The 23582-nt window shown below is 40.4% G+C and overlaps 1 protein-coding gene across 4 annotated transcripts; it reads right to left on the reverse strand.

Annotated features, from left to right (window-relative positions):
* Nucleotides 1-76: 76 nt before the first annotated feature.
* Nucleotides 77-18144, reverse strand: LOC146550033 (RNA-binding motif, single-stranded-interacting protein 2-like). Of its 4 annotated transcripts, none has more exons than XM_085258949.1 (14): nucleotides 17902-18144; nucleotides 11445-11626; nucleotides 8567-8625; nucleotides 7449-7540; nucleotides 4752-4909; nucleotides 4430-4509; nucleotides 4172-4281; nucleotides 4016-4062; nucleotides 3829-3922; nucleotides 3619-3669; nucleotides 3426-3536; nucleotides 3193-3273; nucleotides 3014-3095; nucleotides 77-2933 (listed from the first exon to the last, which is right to left on the reverse strand). In XM_085258949.1, exons 1-13 carry the CDS (start codon nucleotides 18016-18018, stop codon nucleotides 3018-3020), a joined length of 1260 nt encoding a protein of 419 aa, XP_085115075.1. In that variant the 5' UTR covers nucleotides 18019-18144; the 3' UTR covers nucleotides 77-2933; nucleotides 3014-3017. The 4 variants fall into 4 exon arrangements, with proteins under 4 accessions (XP_085115075.1, XP_085115074.1, XP_085115077.1 ...); XM_085258948.1 differs by having other exon boundaries at nucleotides 11445-11629; XM_085258951.1 differs by having other exon boundaries at nucleotides 17947-18143.
* Nucleotides 18145-23582: the final 5438 nt, after the last annotated feature.

Below are 23582 nucleotides of genomic sequence, written 5' to 3' on the forward strand. Positions count from 1 at the left end.
TTGTCATGGTCAGCACATCCCATGTTGTCTTCAACCTGCTAAAGGGACTTTAGGTAACAAACAAACAAAAGCACTGTCACAGTGAAAAAAAAAAATTTTATTTAAAAAAAAAAAAAATAAAAAAATGGCAAGTTCAAAAATCAAACCAGGATGAAAGTTTAAAAACTGAAGGGATTTCTTCTCTATGAAGGAAAAAAACAAAAAGCCCTGCATCATGGCACAAACACTTACGGAGAGGTTGATGCGCACAATAAACAGACAAATTCATGGACATGGTTACAAAACTGACCCCATTTTTGACTTGATATATTAAATGACCTTCAGATGAAATAATTTAAAAATTAGCAGCAATAAGCCACAATTCATTTCTTTGTCTTCAATATATTTGGATTAAAATCGTGGAATGGTAAACACACAACAGTGAATCAGCATTTAAACATTTCTTTGCTTCATAGATCTAGTATCTCAAGGAGTTTAAAAAAAAGAAAAACTTCAACAGTTTGCAGTGCATGAAAACAATTCCAGTCAGAGATAAAGCCCAACACAGCTGAGTAGCACTTCACACTCCCTTCCAGTGAAATCTAAGGCATTTCTGTGAGGTTTATTTGTCACCTGGAAATAAAAGGTTTTGTAGTTAAAGAGGAAAACAAGTAACAGCTAAGAAAGAACGAGATGGGACGATATTTATCCAAACCGTAAAAGTGGAAAATGAGCGGAATGATGAAAACAATGCTATGGTGCCTGTGTTTAAACTAAACTAAACAAAAAGTGGCAATGTGCCTTCAAAACATGGAGAGAGAAAAAAAAATCTGCCATATTTATTTATTTTAGGAGTTCTTACTTTTCCTACAGTCATATTAAAACAACCGCGTTTTGGTATGAAAAAGTTCCCTTTTGATGTTGCAATTCTGCTTACAATTAATGAACCATAGACAAATGTGTCACAAAAACCAAAACAAATTATTTAAAATGAAAAGAGAAAAGCCACGTCAGCCAGAATATAAAGTCACTGTGAGGTGATCCACTGTCGCAACACGAGGTGTCTCTTGGATATTCGTAGTATTGCATTTATAAGGACAATAAATTAATTGCATAGATCAACAGACCTTGGGGCATGTTTTCCAAACATTGGACGGAAGAGTTAAAGGATGTGGACACAGTACCAGCTGTGATCAGCCATGAGACCTACTGTAGTTGGCTATTGCCTGTGAACATTGAACACAAACTGAATCTACATTGCTCTGGCAGGATGAGGTAAGTCAAGGTTTTCAACATAAATTGCTCTTACACCAACTGCATGCGGTGCAACTCTGTAACAATGCATCTGAACCTAGCATACATGCTTCATCCATCATGAGAAGTTATGTCTAAAAGTGCCAACACTGGTGACACTGACAGAACTGAAATATTAAAGCCTCTTTGACATCAACACTGAAACCACAACAAAGCAAGTACGCAAAACACAAAGAAAAAAGTGAAAACCTCTATTTCTCACTATGAAGCACACAACACACTATCAAAAATAAAAATCAAAGCTTCTTTGAAAAATAAGATCAATCTTAAAAGTTTTGAAACTGAATTAAAAAAAATGAAACCTTTAAATAATGTTTAAGAACAAAAAACATGACGGTAAAAACCAGAAATGCAGAAGAAGATTGCAAACACACAGCAATGGCCAGTTTCAAAGCCATAGCCTGGCCGTTATGAATCACCTAAGTGTTTTCTGCAGATATAACAGGACAGATTCATGCGTCACCAGTTAATCTCCATGTCTGTCCATGTCTTTATACTTTAATAACAACATTTCATTCCCGCTTCAGAAAATCTGATTTTTTGGGGGATTCAGGGAAGAATCTGCATCCTTGTTTACTTAAACAAAAAAAAAAAAAAAAAAAAAAAGGGAGGGGCACTGACACATTACATCACATGTATCAAGGAAGTCGAGCGAAAGTGTGAATACATTTCAATCTATTTACAGGCAGCTCTGAGTGAGATGTGATCCCTGTTAAACAACTTTGGATTTCATCACGTGAAGCAGCTCAAAGTGAATCAATATTTAAAACTCTCGGGTAACAACAACAACTGGAATGCTTTAAATCTATTCATCTCTTTTAAAGTAGTCCGCTCTGAAATATTTCGGCAACGAACATCAGCTTAAAATGTTCTCTTCTGTGTAATCTTCTGATTGTCTGCAGCTTTGTTGAGATTGTTGGAACTAAACTTTTTTTTTCTTTTAAATAAATTTAAGTGCCAAAAAACTTAAGTGAGACTGCTTCAGGTAAGGTTTCATACCTGACAAACTTGCTGCCTTTGTGAGAGAAAGAAGCTAATCGATGTCAGCACCATATCAGTCTTACAACATCAGCTTTTTCTAAAAAGGACTTCAGTTTTTCTGCTTCCGAATATTTGCACCAATCAATCAATTGGACGAGGCTAGAAACACACAAAAAAATAACCAAAGAACTATTTACAAAAAGGCAGGTTCAAGTCTGAAAGAATCAGTCAAAAAGGAGAAAAATGTAAAAAAAACAAAAACTGCATATCTTACAAAAGCAGAACATGACCTAAAACATGGTGTTGAAATGTTCTTTTCCTGGTTTCATCCTTGCTCCCCGGAGTAGTGTTTTGAAGAGAGAAAAAAAGAATATGATCAATGGTCATACACGACACATTTAACAGCTTTTTGAACTTTTCTTGACCGTTATCAAAATAGATGCTCATTGTTCCATTCTTCCATTTCCCCACCGTCTGCTGTCCTCCAGCTTTGCTTGTCTGAAGTAAAAGAGTTTGTTTTAAAATCTGAGTTCATAGAAAATATCTTTGTTTTTGTCCTTTGTGTGGAACAGTTTGTGTTCCTGGAGTGTCTAGTTCTTCACACAGGGAATCTCAGCTCTTGGGACCCCTCAAGAGTCAGTCGGGCCCCAGATGAAGATCTAACGCAGGGTGACAAGATCAGCCAATTAGAACGCACGCACGCACACACAGTCACTTGGGGGAATCAGTCAAAACCCACCTCTTTACTTGTTATGCTGGTAAGAGTAGGTTGCATGCTCTGTTGGTGTCTCTATGGCAACAGGTTGTTGGACGGCACTTTCCTGAGAAAGAAGCACCAAATATTTAATTAATCTGCAGTTATGTAAAAGTTTGAGGGGTAAATGTTTCCAAAGGGAGGCGAGAGGTGGAGGGCAGTACCTCAACTGAGATGTTGGTGGCAGGCACTTGGGTGTACTGGGGTATGTAGGTCCCCTGCATAGATGTGTTTGCAGGCATATACTGGAAGAGAATGGAAATAAGTTCATTAGCTGTGTGAATCTGCACCCGGAGAAGAATTCAAATACAAAAAAGAAGCTGAAACTCAAAAGGCACAAACCACACAATTCTTACCCTGGCCTTTCTCATAGCCAGATACTGTGCACTGTACTTACTGTACCACTGCTGCCCATAGAGAGGTGACTGAGCTGCTGTGTTAGAGGCCCCATCATTGATGCTGGCTGGATGGACATGGTGTGGTCCATCCCAGGTGTCAGGACAGCTCCCTATGGGGGGAACATCAAGAATCAAAGCTAAATTAAAAGGGTCTTGAGAGAAATAAAAACAAATAAACTGCCGGATACTCACTGTGGGTGGCATTATGTATGACTGGTGATGTAGCCAGGACGGGTTGTGTACCTGCAAGAAAATCGAAGACGTGTCAGTTAATATAAAAACACACGTGCAGAAACATTACAAAATAGTTGCAGAAAATAAAGAAGAAAATATGGCTGAAATATTAAAAACAAATTTTCAAACCAAAAAGCTATAAAATTGAAAACACAACAACCCCAGTACCTGATAGGTGGACACAGGTGGATGCATATATGGGGAAAGGGAGGTTGGTCCAATCATCCGATTGGGGGTAATGCTATAGGGAGAGGAGTAAAACCTGCAGAAAGAGGCACAGATTTCTTAGTGACCACAGCTTAGACCACCACTCCTTGGGGCTATACAAGAGATTAGCATGAGCCAGCATACTGACCCATTCTGTAAGGCTGTGGTTGGGTCATAGGTGAGGGTCATTCCTCCCTGGAGGAAGAAAACAAAAGAGCAATGTCATTATGAGGGAGAAACATGAGGTGTTTGGATCCCCCCCTTACAGGCATAAAAAAATAAACTAAAAAAAAACAAAGCTCACAGTCTCTCCATCTCTTGTCCAGGGCCGACCGTTCTGCAGATATTTCCCCTGGCTCTGGCGCTTCTTCTGGCCTCCATCAGCAAATTTACACAGCAAGGGTTCTGACGGTGCTGAACCAGAGGTTTTCCAAACAGGAGATAACACTCAGTTTTCTAAAACCGTTTTAATAAGACTGTTGTCTTGATGCTGAATAAATAAAGACAGTCTACTCAGCCTCAAATTTAAAAACAAAACAAAAAAAACCTCCAGAAAACTCACCTTGAACTCCAGGTGGAGTCTTGATATATTTCCCATTGAAATGCTGGATGATGGCCTCACATTTTTCTGTCGACTCCATCCTAAGGGACATATTTTGTGCTTAATAAAACTAGAGAGCCAATCCATCACTTCTTTGAATGACAGTTTCTGCTTGAAAGGTTTCTACCTACAATGACCACCAGAGGGCCCACTCACCCAACATTATACTAAAAAAGTTGCTTTGAACTTTAGTACTCCCATTGGACTTGAGATTTTCTTAAATACACACAAGGTTACAGCACAACTAGTCAACTTCAGCCAGCTGTCCTACAACAGCGTGTACCTGGCAAAGCCCACTCCTCGACTGGTTCCATTGGCGTCACGGAGGATGCGTGTGGAAATGGCCTGACTGAAGGGCTTCAGCATGTTCTCCAGCTCCTGCTCGTCCATTGACGGCGGCAAGTTAGAGATGTACAGGTTGGTGGGGTCTTGTTCCTGTTGCTAACCACAGAGAGGCCAGAGGGAGGTGAATGATTTGGGGCTCTTGGTTTCCTTGTGACAGAACAACAGCTGAGGCATGACCATAGAAGCGTTCCAAGAAAATACAGCCGCCAGCAAACATTTGGGAAATTTACATAACCTTTGAACAGGAAGTGTGTGAGATGACTGATATTTGGAGGATGTAAGGCAGAGGACATGGGAAAAAAAAAAAAAAAAAAAAAAAAAAAAAAAGAAGCAGCAAGAAAAGGTAGAAGGTCTGAAGCTGAAGTCAGATTTCATTTTGGACCCGTGAGACGTGGACCGTGAGGTCTGGAGAGAAAAGAGACGGTGAACAAAGTTCTGGCTGGATTTCAGCTCAACTCATTTTAAGTCAAGTGAAATTTTCAGTTCTATTTCTATAGCTCACTATTACAAATGTAATCTGCACAGATCTTCATTACACTCTTCTCTTATTTTCCATCACTTATATTTTATTTCCAAAGGGTTAAAAAAGGGGGTCATTGTTCAGAGCCAGGACCTTAAGAGGATGAAAGCAGGCGATTCAGCCACTGCGATATCAAAGCATAATTACATTTCATATGGCTTGCCATCCCTGGATGATCTAAAGCGATTACGTGCTCTCCCTTTCTCTCGCTTGGTGGAGAGAGAGAGAGCAGTGACATTTTGGACAAAGACCTTCGGGAACAATCTGGAGAACATCTCACGAATTGTGCTACCAAAAACGTGGTCGTTCCGTTTCCTCGATCATGTTACTAATGCACTGCTTGCATTCAGGCAGCTATATTCATGTGGTAATCCTGACCTTGAATGCAGGCACAGATGCTGGCTCTGTCGGCTTTTATAAACCAGAGAAAATATGCAGCGCTTCCAAATCTGAATTTAAAATGATTAGAAAACATGCTGAAAGAAAGTTTCACTCTAAGCAACTTGAACTGTTTTGTAGGCTCCTCCCCTTCCAATTTCCTTTGTGCCCTGCTTAAAACAAATTTAATGTGACCAACGGTATCTGTATCGCCCTCTAACCATTATGCATATTCATTATCTCAGAGTGCAGATGTGATTAAAAACCTGTAAATGCAGCGCGAGTTAATTTCCATTCCATGAATAATGCATGTGTAATCGCTGCGACCTGCGATGAAGCTGATTTCTCCTTCACCTTCCTCCCTCCCCGCAGTGTACACTAGCAATGAGGCTTGAACCCATGAGAGCGAGCAGCAGAGAAGCCCCAGTTGTGGATTTCATCTGTGAATGAGTCACAGTGAGTCAGAGAGAATTCTGACGCAAACACACAAGTCTTGTTGTAAAGCCGGGCTGAAAGGGTGACTGAAATCAAGTTATTTTGCGAGCAAGAAGCCGTATGAATGTCAGTGATCCAGCTTAACGAGAGATCAGCTTTCCCAGGGCGCCGGTGGTGTGCGAGTCCGTGAGAGCGTGTCATAATCCGGTTGAGGCAAGGCTGCTGAAGTGCGTGTGCGATTGTCAAGTGGGCTCTGTGTGTCTGTGGGCGTGCGCGTGACAGGGCGGGTGGCTGGGCACTGTGCCCTGCTGACTGGGGAACTGCTCAGACACTGAGTCAGATGCCACTAGGGAGAACAGACAGGTCCTTTGTGCAGGGAGCTCAAAGAGCAGGCTCTGGGACGTGCTCCCCAAACACCATCACCACTATAAACACATACATACATGTAAGCATCCGTGGACTCTTTGTGCACAGAAATAGTCTTATAGTGCACTATTATTGTGACAGCGCTGCAGGGTGCTGGCTTCACCTCTGAACAGCACCCTGGTTACTTTTCTGCAGAAGTTGTAACATTGCTGATGTTATTTAAACATGTAGGTGATTTATGTTTAAGTTTCCAAATGCCGCCTTTTAATCATATGAGCAATGTTGCATTGAAGCTGTGCAACATGCTGAACTCAAAAAGCCTGAGGTAAGAACATCCTCACCAAAACAGGGCAGATGATTTTTTCTCTCTCCCCGTTTAGTAATTGGTGTTTGGATGATTCTCTGGTTTAAAAATCCCTGCAACCCTTTCATTCTCTCTGTTACATAAACTAGTAACAAAAATCTGACACTAACTAAGTCACTTGATATACAGTCAAATGTCAAGCACATGACATATGCTCCAGCATTACCAGTCTGGATGAAGCTGCAGGGAAAATTAACATAAGAATGACCGTTTCTGAACAACATAATGCAGACTGATGAAGCCAGCGATTTTATGTATGAAAAAAGCGGATTTAAGCATAAAGGAATATCTCGTGATAGATTTTTGATTTTATTTATTTGTTTTTTTAAAGAATGGGGCGCTAGAAACAGCAAGAGAGATCTGTTATTTCTTAAGAGGTAGAAAAATCCAAGGAGCAACCTTTTCCCTCTATGATTAATGAGTCAACATTTAATGTGAAATTAATGAATCAAATCATTATTCAACATTTTTGCTGAGACACTGATAAAGTGCTCTTTCAGGCTAAATTAAACTTACACCAAGCAGTTATAAATTAACCCACCGAATTTTGATACCTCAAGCTGAGTTCTCACCTTGGCCATCTGAGCCTGCACTCCGCCAGCCTTCAGTGCCGTCACTGCCTTCTGAGCAGAGGCTGGGCTATCAAAGTCGACAAAGCCATAGCCTGCAGGGAACAAAATATATGACAGTGAGATGTGCATACTGCAGGAGAGGTGCACAGTTTGAACTCATGAGGTACTCGTGGTAACAGTGTATGAATCTGAAGAGACAGCTGGCTAGGACTGGAATGTGCGTCCCTCTGGGGGACAGATGGAGGACGCTGCCCATATTAAAAAAAAAAAATAAACACACACCTACTCAGTAGGTACAGTGTGAAGCTGACGGCTTCATGCACTTGTCAAACAGCTTTATTGACTTTATCAGCAGTATGCTGTAACCTTGCACATTACCGATACCAGCCATAGATTTCACATCGCACCAACATTTTTTTTTTTGGCTTCCCATGAAGTAAAGGAGTGATTTCTATAAACTATCAGACACCAGACCCCACATGATCTTGCTCTTTTATAGATTTCTGAACTTTGGCATCTCGGATCATCTGATCACGGTCTCTTATTTACACGCAAGCCCATTCGCCCAGTCCAAGGTTGACGGTGCTGTGGGCTCAGAGTAGTCCTCTCCTTCTCTGCTGGATTTTTACAGAAACTCCATTCCCTCTAACATGTTCGTATTGGTTATGTTTTTTATTCATTTTCTGTGCAGCGATGTGTAACTATGAGCATTTTCACACATGCAAGCAAGCCTGGACCATGTTTTAAAAAAAAAACAACAGAAGCAAAACTGTGACGCAAGGCAGGATGCAAATGTGTGATACAGTCAGATCTGACAGTGAACCTATGGAGACCAAATAGGGACCAGTTGTGCTGCCTCCCCCACATTCTATCAAGAAAGTATCCCACCTAAATAAAATGAGGTATTTCTCCTCCCACACATTTCAGCAAAAACCATGATGAGAAACTAGTTTCATATTTGTGGTGTAATTTTACCACTTGATATGCTACACAATGATCAGCTGACTAGAAGAGGCGTTAGTGAACTGAAAGGCCACATTTCAACAAATATTATGGATGAGCATGGAACAGCTGTGTTTTTTCATTTAATTAAAACAACAACAACAACAAACCCTCACCTTTGCATTTGTTGGTAGTCTTGTCCAAGATGGCCTTCGTGGACACAATTTTCCCATACCTGAAAAACAGTGAGGTTTGCACTCAGAGGTAGTCCTTCCACTGTGTATAGATGTAATACTCTTGATGACTAAATTGTAAATCATCTAAAGATTTCAATAAAGTTACACAATCACCTCATCTGATAACAAATCCAAGGCAGGGCAAATTCAGTTAGAAAAAAATGATACTGTCCCGTGGGCTTCTGCATTCTAGGAGGACTATAGATTTACCATATCTTATTCATTCTAGCTCACACACAAATGTCAATAGGGATCATATCTCCAGGGAAATCCAACATGCAGTGGCAAACTGGTAGATATGAATCCCCCCATCAATTTTTTCAGAGATTGCATCATAATTCACCGTAAATATGAAAATTCTACATTAACTACCCACACCCCACGCCCCACCTAGCCGTAGACACTGCAAATACATAGGATAGTGTTCGACTTGGGCGAATGGTTCTGTGCAGCAGGGTCTATCAATCCCCATCTCTCCAGGCATGTGCATGCAGTGTAATCTGATATGCCTCTCCTTGGCTGTCCTGTCCAATACTGGCTCCCAGCCACACTCTCATTCTACTAACCAGCTTCTCTCTAGACAGCCTTTAACCCTCCACTGGGTCTTAGTGCCCCCTGAAATATAATTCAACTTGCATCTAGTGGCACAGCACCACTGCCTCACTCTGAGAAATCAATTTCATAAATAATTTGACTTTTGTAAGTAAGGATTAGCTGATGACCTGTTAGCTGTAATGTGACAGTCTAACATATTCTTTTTTTTTATAAAACACATTTAAAACAAACAAAAAAATAAAAATAAAAACACAAGCCTGGAAGCATTTCCCCCACTTTTTTTTTTAAATGGCTTAAGGTCATCTGTGTAGGATGTAGGACAAGAAGATCAAACAGTCATATAAATTCACATTACAGAACTTCATCTGATTATTCTGTTTGATTGTGCCAAACTCTGAGGACTGTAAGGGGGAAAAAACCCAAACACTTTTCTACCTTGCAAGCAAATCCCAACCTGAATGCTGATGTGGGCTTGTTCTTTGGGTTTTCCTTGTCCTTATAACATGCACGAGAGCATGTTGGGCTGTGTTGACAATCACACATTTTTGATATTTTATCTACTATAACAGAGATATTTCATGTTACAGTCATTCATTTGGTCTATTTTCTGCAATCCCATCCAGTGTGTATAAGCTGGAGGGCCATTTGCCCTCATATGCAAAACCGCAATTTCACAATGCATTTCTGACTCCAAGTGACAAAATGCCACTCACTTGACTGGATGGATATGCCAGCATTGTGTTCCTACATTTGCATATACACTATGGCAGTGCCATCAGCCTGCTTATTCTCACAACAACTAGCATTTAAGTTATGAGCTCTTCATGCTGCACACTTGCTGCATAACCAGAGCGGCAGCAAGGCACCCGGAGACACAAATGCTGGGCCCGGTGGCCAATGGAGAGCCAACCCCCAATCCCATCCCCGTCTCTCATCCCTCACTTGGTACACAGTACATCACAGAGCTTGCATGCAACAACTCTCAGTGTGGGGGAGGGGAGCTCTGGAAGTGCTGCGTCCTCAAAGTATACGCAGATTTACGGTTCCAACTAGAGCAAAGTAAGTCAGAGTCCCTACATGAGTAGTCTTCCTGCTGCTTTACATCCTCATCTACAAGCCGTTACCCCTTTAACTATTATTGGACACAATATCCTCTTTCATTCTAGTTTAACTGAAAATTACATCAGCCTTAATGTGCTCTGCTAAAAGGCACATTTCATGCAGTGATTTTTATCTGCTCCGTAAAAGCAGAAATATGAGAACTACCCCCACAGAACACCACCTGACACACAAACCCTGAACTCCACTCACTCCTCCCCCTCTGACCCCCCCACTACCATTGCCCTTGTTTGTCTTTCCCTTTCCCCTGGGCTTGCCGTTTCCTGTAGGGTTGGGCTGCCTCATGTGAGCCATAGCTTCCAGACAGCTGTAAAATAGCAGGCCTCACCCTCCCTCGTTCAATCTCTCTAGCCCTCTTTTCCCTCCTTTTCTCCCACTACGCTCCTCTGCTCTTCTGGTTCTCATCACCAGGCTCCATAATTCAATTAACTAAGAGCAGATCATTCATCTCAGCCCTGCATGTTTTGATGTCTTCCACTGAAGGCCTAACAAACATATCAGATGGATTGGATGCTGCTGCTGTTTGATGTCTGACTACATGCTGTCCACAACAAAGTTCTCGAAGACTCACAGCCACACTGATGAGCAACATGGCATGATATTTATAGTGCAGAAGTGACGCTGTATCTGGATGACAGGGCTCACTGTCATACTGTATCATGACTAAAACATAAGAGAAAAAATAATCATAGATTAAAAGTGTATGAATGAGCACGAAGAGACAGAATGAATTAGCATGAGAGAGTGAGACTAAACATTCTGTACCTAGTTGTTGGAAAGTCTGTGCTCAGCTATGTCAGGCTGAAAGGTCTTAGTTTGCAGCCCCAGTGATTGTTAGTTTTTCCAAAAAGCCACTACATGATGTGTTAAAAAAAAAATGCATGGATAAATGTGGCCCTCTTGTACATTACATAAATACCAAATATGGTATGGTTTAGTGTTCCTGTGCACTTAAGTTGTATAGAAACTATACATCTTCTTTATTTGCCAAAAGTAGAGATGCAAGCCTTTCATCCTTGCAGCCGACCAGCCATCACCCATTATAATCTAGTCTGCTCTAGCCGGGTTCATGCTTCCTCAGACAGCCAGAGAAATTTATTGGGTGTAAGTGCACGCTGAAGTAAATGTGTTTTAGGTGACTTACGGCTGACAGAGTTTGACCAGATCCTGGTCTGTGGTTCCTGGGTGGAGGCCACGGATATAAAGGTTGGTTTTGCTCAGCTGCTCTCCCCCGCTGCTGCTGTTACTGCTGCCATTGCTAATTGTGGTGGTGTTGCTGTTGGGGCTTGGGGGAGCCATCTGATGATTGGACGGGGACACATATGTCTGCTGTGGAGGAAACAGAGGGCTCTTTTTAGGTACATGAAATTGGATGTACGCATGGATGCAGTCATTAACTGGAAATAAAAAAACCAACCAGTTGAGGCTAGAGAGACACAGACAAGATATCAGCATCAATTTAATGCTTAATCTGGCTGGACAGGTCAGGCCAGTCAGATAAATATTATAACAGGTCACTGTGAGGGAAAAACAGAAATATAAGATATAACAAGTATTACGATTACACAATTTATACTATTTATATGAAGCAAAATATGAGAAGAAATAGTATGTACCATTGTAGTATTTGCAAAAAACAGAAATACTAAATAATAAAAGTCAGATTGCATTCATATACAAAGATTCAGTCAATCAGCCACATTTACTAGGATATGCAAAATTAATATGGAGACATCTTAAAATGCCTGTTTTTATTTGTACATTGCATATTTTCATGTACGTTTTGGTGAACTGACTTTTTAACCTCCATCAAAACAAGCATCTAAAGCTAGTTCACGAGTTCTAAAAGCTAGCCAGTGCCTCCTCTCAGCACACTGTGCTGTGGCTGCCATAGAACAACAGAATGGACAGGTTGGCATGAGTATGTCTTTGTGCAGATCCAACTCTACAGGCATCTCTACAAACCATCAACGCAAGAGCGCAGGATTCACAGATGGCACACAACTCGTGTTGGGAAGATTGCTAAAAACAGATGGAAAAGAGGACTTTCTCCAGCGAACAGTGGAAAAGTCCACAGTTAGCAAATCAGACTGAATGGCTTAACTTTGTGTACATTAATTCTTTAATTGCTTTCCTGCGTACTTTTTACAGAAGCACCTTTCATTTAGCAGAAGACTGCTGCTAGACAGGTGCATTGGAGAACAATGACAGCTAAAAAAGTGAGTTTACATGCACAACATCCATCATCAAAATCCTTGAGGACCTACAGAGACCTCTCCAAAACTACAGAACTTGGTTTAAAAATGAAACTATATACAGAAGCAAAGCTGAAAAGCTTAAAAAGACACCCTATTTTTTTTTTTTTTTTTTTGCTGTTTTGATGAAGCAAACTTTGTTCACTCAGAATGATACTATTACAGACTCTTTCAGGAAGTTTTATAAAGCATTCCTTTTAGGTGGATATTGACAAAAACCTGCTAAAACTAAAGCTTTCTATTAAGCAGAAATGGGTGATTGCATACATTTCTGAAAACATACTTAAGCTTCCCATCAGCAGCAAAGTGGTTTCAAACAAACAAACATTATACAAGCAACTTCTAAGACCACAGCGGACTCATTTAACTGACACATGACTTTTTTGAATGCCCAGAGTGTTGTCGGTGGCCAGATAGCAAACAAAGAATGACAGCTGTATACAGTGCTACTCCAGCTGATCCCATCTTGTGCCAACCAAATTAAATTAGTAGGGAAGTGAAGTAAAATGTATCCAAACGCCAGCTACGCTTGGCCTTGGTGTTGCGTCCCCTCTTACTGCTGGAGGAGGAGGAACAGTTTGATTAACTGAGGTCAGAAGGTCAAACCACAGAGAACAATGGGGTGGCTTGTAGCGGTGGGTGAGTCACAAAATATAGTTTTAATCCATTACCAAGCAACAACACACAAGCCATGTGTATTAACCCTTGCCTAACAGCAGGCATGTTTAAATATCAGAAAGTTCTGTCATCCGACAGCAGCAGAGATCCCAATCCTGCAATAAGAAGGAATGTGATGGATGTATTGGATCGATTAGGCCTTGTATCCAACTCAAAGTAAGACTTTAGCTATATGCGGCATCTTTACAATAAAGGGATTGATCTTCCTGCACCAATGGCTTGTTGGACCTCACAAGGTCACCCTCAGGCCATCGGCTTATTAACAGAAAGGAAGAAAGACAGCTGGAATCAGCCTAATTATGACCCATGTCTTCTTCCCTTCCTTCTTAAATACCAAGGGTAACGTTCAACAACCAACTAATATCTCTCCAAACCTTTAACAGTGGTTTAAAAAAAAAAAATGAATGAATGCACATCTATTGAAGATGTAAGTGAAAAATATTTTTAATGCACACCCATGATGACAAACATAAACTCTGTCATTCCGATGCACTTCGAATTTAGCCATTACCTGAACGATCTTGAATCCGTACAGCTTTCACCAGACAAACATGCTTAGCTAACCACCATGCTCAACATTACCATACAGGAAGACAACACTGCGGTATGCAGATCTCAGTTTCATAACTGTTAGATCCCTACATTTGTAGGAGTTCAAAATTCAGCTTTGAGTAAACTGTACCAGCCCAGAAATACTGAAACAGTCTTACACACATGGGCAAGAAGAGCAGAAAAACAGACAATCAATGGCTGCTTCAACAAACCACAGTGACAGGACTAATAGGGGTGCACTACATTTAGGACTGGTCACATGCCAGCCAACACAGAAATATTGCTGTTTAAAGCAGGAAACAAGGAACAGGAAGCAAGATGGAGATATCAAAATTTAGTTTGGTGCCATTTCTGTATTTCAGCAATTTTTTTAATGTAACATGAATTCAAACCAAAGGGTTTCCAAGCTGTGAAAGAAAGGCTGGAGGGCCTCTGTTGTGTTTTGTTTACACTGTAATGACACACTATTAAGGATCAGAGACACATTATGTAAGTGGCTAATGGTACAGCATTGTACATGAACTTGATTATATAGAGTTTGAATTTTTACAGCATTAGAGACTTAAAGATGTTTCCTGTCCGTGGAGCCTTTATTTAAACTATATTTATAGAAACCTCTGAACAAACTAGATGAATATCAAAACCAAATCTTTAGTCAAGCTAACAACAGGCTACAGGCATATAAAATAAATGAAAGGATATGGAGTTTCTCCTAGTACAAACCTTGCTTTATATAGTGATTTATGTGCAAACTTTTATGCTTCCCCACTACTCAGCTGCCTTATGATTTCCAAACCGATATGGAGTCATCCTTCCGAACTTGAAAGCTATCTTTTTATTCGAGCTGAGAAAACCACAGACCCCATTCATCTTATCCTGCTTCTCTAATCTCCCTCTCTTCTTTAGCATCAGTACACTGTTTGTTTTTCCACAATCACAGTCTTTTCTGGTGCTTTCCCTCGCCTTCATGATAAGCGGCCTGCACAGGCTGTCAGGAGGGATGCACCTGCAAAGGCTTGGGGAGACAGGATCCGACGGGAGACCGAGCCCGGGCCCGATTCTGGCAAGCGAAGCCTTACTAATTGGGATCTGAGCTTGTTAGCGGAAAGTGCTAATCCCTCTCATGTGCTCTCCAGTCAGAAGGTAGTGTCTCATTAAGAGCGCTCTGCTAGGCTCCATCTGAAAAGAGGATGGCAGTGAGTCAGCTCCACACCTACTCCCCATCTGCCCCAGTCCCACTCCAGGTGTTTTGCCACCCATGTAAGGTAATTTCCAATGTAATGGTGCAAACACATGAAAATATGCATGCAAAGGGTAGCCTGTGACAAATACCTTTAATTTAAATGATTAGGAATTAAAAATCTCATTTTACAGGCTACATTTCTTCTCAGTTAATCATTGCACAAAACCTGACTTCCTTGCATACCACTGATTTCCCAGCTGCAAGCATGTTATTTGTCAATCCACAACCGCTGACATACAGTATCTGTTTACACTGCTCCTTATATCCATAACAGTGTCAGCATTCTTTACATTCCTCTGCAGCACATCAATACAAGGAGTAACGAGGACCATGGGTTCAAGATTAAAGTTCTTTAAACTGAACTACATTCCCAGAGACGCCACCGTTCGGTGCAATTCACGTCCTTGAAATGTTGATCATGAGGTAATGAGATATATATATATATATATATATATATATATATATATATATATATATATATATATTCATACACACGCACATTGAATGAAAAATGCATGAGGATGTTATTTAATTATTTTCACTATATATTAACTAATCAATGCTATCTGCCTATGAACAACTGATGCTCCGTTGCTTCCCTATGCAGTCCCCACTTCCCGGTTACTATACGATTATCTCTTTACAGCCTAAGAAAGATAAATCAGCGCTGTGTGTTGTCACCACAGCTGTGCAAGCAGCATAACTACAAAAAAAAAAAAAAAAAAAAAGGGGGGGGGGGGGGGGGACTACACCATGTTGCAGAGAGCAGCTAAAGACCGATGAGGTGATTACAGTTGGAGGGAGCACAGGTGATTCCTGTAGGGAGAGCAGGTGACTCAAGGACTTTTTCACCCAAGCAAGAACAATGAGTGCTAAATGAGGCAGAACGCATGCTTTTAACTGTATGAGTCTCACTGTAAGACGCTTTAATGCTAAATCTGTTGATACAGAGCATGTTAAAACAAAATGCAACATCGGTCAGACACCACATTTAGTTCTTTTGTTTGATTTAAGTTCATATTAATCACAAGATAAGAACACAGTAGCCTATAAAAATCCCAGATGAATTAAACTGTACAAGCAAAAATTCATTTTGCTTAACATTAAATGCATATTTGCTTATTTCTATTACCATACAGTAGCCTTCGATCTATGCACAAACTACTAGCATCACAAAGTCGATCATGTTTGCACTACGCAACAACAGCATCTTTTATAAATTGATGATATATTGTATCACAGAAAGATAGATCCATCCTACCTCCTAGGTTAAAGAAACCTTAGGGGCAGTGGAAACGATTTTAGTATTACAGATGCAATCTTTTTATATTAAATTTCTGTTGCTTCAAGCGAAAAAAAAAAAAAGACTGAGAAAAACAGCAAGGTGGAAAGAACCACATAAGGAAACCCCTGATGTCCTGCGGCTCGAAGGTGAGACCTATTTGCTCTTCTCTTCCTGATTAAAACCTGGGTTCATCTTAACACTTAGACAGCCTGTAAGGCTAAAAGAGAGAAAGTAAAAAAAAAAAAAAAGATCAGGGAGTTAATCAAAAGCAGAGGAAGAGGGGGTGGGTGGGGTGTCTCTTAATCCCTCTCTTTTCTCTGCCCTGTTTCTTGTAGTAAATGACACAGACCAGGGGCTGCCACTTGACACTGGATTTACAAGTCCCTTTCTTTGTGAAGGTGTGTGTGTAGGGGTGAAAAAAAACTGTGTGTGCATGTCTTCTTTCAGCAAAAAAAGGGGTTCAGTTTGCAAAGCACCTCTAGAAGTGAGCACAATGTCTGAATCCAGGATTCCAGGAATTCCAGATCATTAATCTGAGCAATCTGAATTCTTTCCAGTCTTCTTGAGGCAGGAGAGAGAATGACGAGGAAAAAGAAGGGAAAGACGGGAAGCGTTTCAGCTGTTTCACACGTAATGCCGTTTTATAGCGTGTTGGCATATTTTTATATATGCCCATGTAGATAATATACATATATAGTGATGCAAAATACCTATAATACCAACATTATAAATCCAAAAATTGGGGTTAAATATTAGTTTTTAAAAAATGCTGCCACTATCACGAGCAAAAACAAACAACGAAAACTTCAAATCGTTGACTTAAGTAACATTTCCCCGTGACTGCAAACGTTATATATAATCTTTACACATGTGCGAGTTCCAGAATTTTAATTAAGAAAAATCCATACAGCCTGCACAGAAAAGTGGTTGCACGTCACCTCATCAATTACTCATCTCAGTATGCAAAATAATCAACATTTATCTTAAAAACTATTTGTCATTTTACTGGAAAAAAAGAGAAAAATCGATTACACTAGACTTCTTTCGTGGGCTCAGTAACTTTCCTTATAGTGCCATCAGTAATCATTTGTAAGACAGAAGGGGTGGGGCATGCTGGTGCGCGTGAAAGAGGGAAAAAAAAACTTTGCTAACTTGTGGTTAATTCAATGAGAAGAGAACTTAGCCGAATATATGACATTAAAACCCGGCGAATCCATATTAAAGTCAAATATGCTTCGTCTTTATTAGCTTATCCTGAGCCTAGCGTGCCTCCACAACACATTTATAAGCTGTACTGTGTGCAGGCTCGGTATAGGAAGCGAGCAGACGCCGTATCAGAACAAACGAAAGCAAACTGTAGCCTGCTACTATTTCACGAACAACAACGTAACGGGCCCCGTTTTAATGTGTAACAGTTTAAAGAAGAACAAGCAAAAAGCCGGAAACGAACACCGCAATGGCAAGTATGCGAGTTTAAACGTCGCCTGTGATCCACTTTCAAGGACACTGCAGCTTAAACAGCCGAGCAGCTTTTAACTGGAGAGCCAGAGCTCGAACAACACCGCATCGAGAGGGGAAAATGACTTACTTTGAGAAAGACGCGATAGAAGTGGCCGGTGGTGTCGTTATTTACCTTCTTGGTGTTTTTGCCGTTGTAGCTGTTGTAAGGGTTGATTCCTGTCCTTGGTGACACAGAGAGCAGCATTTTTACTCGGCGCTGTGTCCGGAGGAGCGGAGAGTGGAGAGAGCCAAGGCAGTCAGCTGACGTCAGCCAGGGAAATTGAGCCAGGAACAGCGGTAGTGATTGGAGCCGCGTTTCCCAGCACTCTCATGTACTCCGCTCAAAGCACTGGGCTATTTGCTTATGCCTTCTCGCCAAATAATAACACCTTTTAGGCAGGGAGATAAATAACCTACCTAGCAGACTTTTTTTTTTTTTTTGCTTTAACTTCCAGTGTTGTGCTCATTTAAGTCATCCCTCCAACCCAGTATGATTAGGAAGAAGAAATGCAGAGCTGCCTGCGCTTAAAGTGCACTTTGAAGAATGGGAATGGTGATTTAGATAAGGTGATCTCCCTAACAGTAGACACTTTTTATTGGCTTTTTCTTTGCTCAAGCCATACACAAGCCCTGGGTCAAGTACCTCTAGTGCATATGAAATGAGGAGGACCAGATCACTGCTACTATTTCCTGAGTTGGAAGTAGACATTGAAATACAGCAGCTTACTGAGATTTAAAAAGAAAAGGGAAAAAAACTGGGACGTGTTGAGATAATGTTTTTGCCTAAGGCCAATGTAGATGGAAAGAGAAGCATTAATTAGTATTCTCCTTAATTATATAATTAAAGCTAGATTGACTCTCTAATAACGTTTTCAGCCATCCCTTCTTTTCTCTATACTTTTGCCAAGTGCATTTCCAAACCTTTCAGAGCATCAGGCCAAATTCACTAACAGACGCTGACCCTTGTCATCTGAGGAAAATGAAGCCCACACATCAAATATGTTGTCTTACACAATCACTTGTCCCATCCTTGCCTTATTATCTGGCCCTTTTTCTGTTTTTCTTTTGAAATTTTACCCCCTAACTTCAACACCACACCAAGATGTACAGGTGCAGTAAACAAACAGCCAGCAGCTCTTTAAGGCTAACTATTACCTACCAGCTCTATGAACCACTGCTGCATATTCAAGAAAGTTGGGATCCTGTGTAAAATATAAATCCGAACAGGATGCAGGAATTTGCAAAACCTTTACACACTTTGTTTAACTGACAATAGTAGAAAAACAAGATGGTACAGCTGATGATGTTTACTTCTGTGTAATCGTTTTCCTTTTCTGCTTGAAATAAATTGCTAAACAGTTCAGGGGAGTCCATCAGAAATGTCACTTCTTACTGTGTCAGATCTTTTCAGTGGGTGACAGGTCTGAACTGTAAGCAGGTTACTATAAAACACCAGGTTATTGCACAGTGGAGACATGCTGTTGGAACAGAAGCACGGTTAAGCATTGTCTTGCTGAAATAAGCAAGGCTTTCTCTGAGAAAAACAACTTGCTCCAAAACCTCAGTTTAATGTTTGGTATTCATGGTACCTTCACTGATGTGTAAGATACTCATACTATGTACATTATAATCCATACTCACTATTATATGCCAGTATAGGATCCTGGCATATAATAGTTGCCAATCTTAATTTTTTTTAAACATGAGGCTGACATCTAAAGTGTTGATGTTGTTCTTGAAATAATAAATATCAGCAGTATTGTAATATTTTGTCTTAATACTTTTTTTTAATTATTATTAAATATGGTGGTTAAATGATTTTCACATCATTGCATCATTCTGTCTATATGTAGATTTTTACAGTCTTTTAACCATGTTCAAACTGGTTACTATTGGTTGCAATTGGTTACAATTCTTAAATCATTTTTTTATTAAATCAAATCTTATTTTAAAAAAAATTAAAAATAGGTGAAATAGGCAAGATGATGTCTAAATTATTTGCAAAATTTATATGCAACTGTAGTCACAGAGGGATCCCTCAACAGAGGAGAGGAGGGCTAATATTGATTATTGAGATTAGAAAATGTTGCTATGCCAACTTTTGTGTCAAAAGGGGAAATGTAGTCATTAAATAGTGTGTGTGTGTGTGTGTGTGTGTGTGTGTGTGTGTGTGTGTGTGTGTGTGTTTAACGGGAATGATCTAATGATAGGTTATTGTCATTAAAAACTTGTTGGACAACTGGAACTACTAATTGTTTCCATACTTATGTATTAAAAATAAATAGAAAATGATGTCAAGATTTTCTAAGTAAAATGAAAATGAGCTCCCACCCTTCTATTAATATATTTTCACAATGCACGATAACTGTTTTTATTAACACGAGCTGCTTGCCATATAAATCTTTTTACCCCCGAGCCTTTTCTTGTGTACTCTGATTAATCCTCATGTTTGCAGAAAACATACGCAACATCAGCTACATTGTTTCTTACCTAACTGTCGTATGTGAATATTACATCTCTGACTGTAAAATTCAGACCGAGCCCGTAAACTTAGGTTGATCTACATGCACAAGGGATTTCATCCAGATTTCATCATGATGGTCTAGTCAGACAGACGGGAGAGGCTCAGCTGAATTCATAATCTCTGTGTCTCTCTCCACCCTCTATCGCTGTCTCCCAAGTATGTGCACGCGTGCAATGTCAAAACTTGATGCATTGGTTGACAAAATAACATTATTCTATGTATGGCATCATTCTCTCCAGCCAGATATTGATTCTTTTTCGACTGGACCAGTTTCAGACCACAACTGGGTCACCCATAGTCATTTACTTCCCCTGCTTAAATCTATGCAATGTTTTGATGTGTGTGTATCTGTGCAAGTACTCAGCCAGATGGGCTGTGAGTTCCACAGAGCTCAAGGACAGTTTGGGGAGTGACTCAGTCAGCAGTGTGCCTGAGCTAGCCAACACACACTGCAAATTCACCAGTAACGGGAATAAAAGGGCCTGTTGGGAAAGAGGAAGGGTTTTTTTGGATAGGATTTTCCTCCACACTAAGAGAAAAAAAATCATAATTTCATTGATTTTTTTAATGAAGAAGTTTAATCTGCAGTAACCTATTGTTGATTCATATTTCCTGGTAGAATCACGTCAGTGCTGCGTATAACATCTGCATCTACGATCCCTGTGAAAGTAGTTGCTAGTTGGCTGCAATGGGGGAGGGTCACAGATGGGGAGAAGCGAGGTGTGGTGAGTGGGGAGAGGTTGGTGGGTGGTTAGAACACAGCCCAGTGCTGCATGCTTTGCATTCCTCAGGTGTTGTCAGCATTGCTTGCTCAGTAATTACCTTTTAGCAACAACAAAAAAAGAAGACGAAGAAGAAGAAAAGCACAGCGCCACATTCTGCCAGTAAACCAAAGGGCAGAAAACAAGAAAAACCTTGAGGAAAGCTTAATAGGAAGTGGGATGCGTGTGTGTTTAAAAAAAATATGTACATCGGGGTAAAAATGTGTGGAAAATCACATGCATCTGCAGCCATAAGGCATGCATACATTAAAAAAACGTAGACTGTGGCTAAGTGAGAGTCAGCAGCTTTGTCTATGCAGCAATCCATCTTCTCTCAAGGATACAAGTAATGACTGCAGCCAAGCAGACCTTGGCATGTAAACTAACGGTGTGATACAGATGTACAGATTTGCAATGATGGTGGTGAGTCCTCAGTCACAAAACTTTACTTCTTTTTCAAACTGAGTAAATTTTTGTCTGTCTGTATTTTAAATTTCATCATTTCTCTCGCTCTCTTTGTCTTTTTTGTTTTGTTTTGTTTGTTTCTTTAAGTCAGATGTCATCACTTTCATCACTGACACCATGGTACTTTTCACATAACAGATAGGTTCTCCCTGTCTGGGAATGCTTTTCTCTCTCCCTTCTCCTTTCCCTCCTTTGCCCCGCTCTGTCTCCTTGGCTCACTCGCTGAGAGCTGAGGGATTGTGTGCAGATGTGCCTGGAGAGAAGCCAGCCCTTCTGCCCTGGGAGAACATGTGGTCTGGGAGTGTTTATGCTGGCACTCTTTCAACCTGTCTCCCACACAACATGCTGGCGTCTGTCTTTTTTTAAATGACAATGCACAAACCTCCTTTCACAAAAGGTGGAGGTGACACAAGGGTTTGCGGTAATTGAGTGCACTGACAGACAGGATGTACAGCAAGTTTTTAAAAAAAAAAAAAAGCAGACAAATTTGCTGGCAGTAAATATGTTTTCCAGAAAAGCTTCAAGGGAGCATTACTGAAATGCATGCAATGCGTGGCTGCAAAACAGTTAAGTTACCACCACAGCATTTCCTTGCAAACCTTCTTTTTATTTATATTCAAGTTTCATGCTTGAACTCAAATTAAATATGCTTGCTTTAAACAGACATCCAGAATTTTCAAGCATGTTTTTCACAGATTCTCTGCATACTTGACATTCTCTCGTGTGATTCGGGCTTTGGGTAAACATCTGTAAGCTGAACACCCCTGAAAAGAAATTCCTATTCTTAACACTGGTGGCAGCAAAATGACCGTCAGTTTGGGCAGCGAAATGCACAGCTGTTGTTTTTAGTACCCATGACTGACTGAGTGGGAGACATCCACTGCATTACCCACCATACACTTAGAGAAAGAGTCATTTATGAGCATTTTTCGCATTCAGAGGCATTTTATTCTCTTTTTAAACAAGCGGTTCTTTAATCGGACATTTCTCAGATGTTCTATCAGGTAAAATTTACCAACCATTGCAATAAACTGCTGGACTCTATTTTGCTTTGTTAGTGAACTGAGTTAGTCTGCATGCCTCTCTCGAAATCTAAGTTTCTAGTGCCCCCTGTAGGTTTGGATGGTTAATGAACCTATCCGGTCTTTTCACAAATTGAAATAATTAAAAAGAAAAAAAAAGCTCTGTTTAAAAACAGACAAACAACCCAAAGAACAAAAACAACAAAAAAAAACCAGTCTGTATGTTTTTGGAAATGCGTTTAGTCTCATTGCTCTTTGAGTAAAATGGTGATATATATATCTACATATAAGTTTTTAAATGCAATTTAATTGTTAACTTTGGTAAAACATATCACATACACATATAAATACTGAACCCCCCCCCCCCCCCACACACACACACACACACACACGTATTTCATAACAATCGCATCGAGTTGTCATTTTTACGTGCCACCAGGGGGCATGATTTAGTAACGAAACCAGAGGTTGACGTCTCCCCCACCCCCTCAGGCTACACGATTTATTGCACTCAGACTTCACGCCTTTGACGTGTAACCTAAATAAAAATGTGATACTGGGATAATGACGAGAAAACCGCGTTTACATTTAAAGGCAAGGTTTTATTTCACTCTTAATTATTTCTTCTACCTGTTTAAAGTTAATTACCTTTAAGTTATTTGGGGAGGGGGGTATACTTTAACCCAGACGTTGCGTTCAGCACGTTTTAAAACAGCTTGCTGTTTTTCTAAAAAACCAAAACAGAACTTACTGCGTTACTCTAACTTTTTGGAGAAAGAAAATTGAGCCAACATGGCTTTATCAGTAGGACAGCTGCAGCTCCACCTCTCTATCCCACCTCCACGGTTGATGAAAAAGCCCATGAAACAGGAGGGAAAAAAAAAAAAAAAAAAAGAGTCGTGTTGGGGCATGCGCAGATGGGTCGTTTCCCTCTTAGTTATCCTTTTTTTTTAGAGGAGTCAGTCGTTACGTCACGGACTCATCCACAGTGCTGGGG

The sequence above is a fragment of the Mchenga conophoros genome, linkage group LG20, assembly GCF_057382185.1.
Source record: "Mchenga conophoros isolate Kocher_MC1m ecotype Shallow Benthic linkage group LG20, M_conophoros_male_GT1.1, whole genome shotgun sequence".
Classification (NCBI taxonomy): domain Eukaryota; kingdom Metazoa; phylum Chordata; class Actinopteri; order Cichliformes; family Cichlidae; genus Mchenga; species Mchenga conophoros.

Coding starts and splice junctions, on each gene's coding strand:
- LOC146550033 (XM_085258948.1), bottom strand. CDS start 18,018: ATGCTGCTCTCTGTGTCACCAAGGACAGGAATCAACCCTTACAACAGC. Junction 11,630..17,901: donor TCTATCGCGTCTTTCTCAAA/GTAAGTCATTTT, acceptor TTTCCTCCACAG/CAGACATATGTGTCCCCGTC. Junction 4,910..7,448: donor TGCAGGCTCAGATGGCCAAG/GTGAGAACTCAG, acceptor CTCTGTGGTTAG/CAACAGGAACAAGACCCCAC.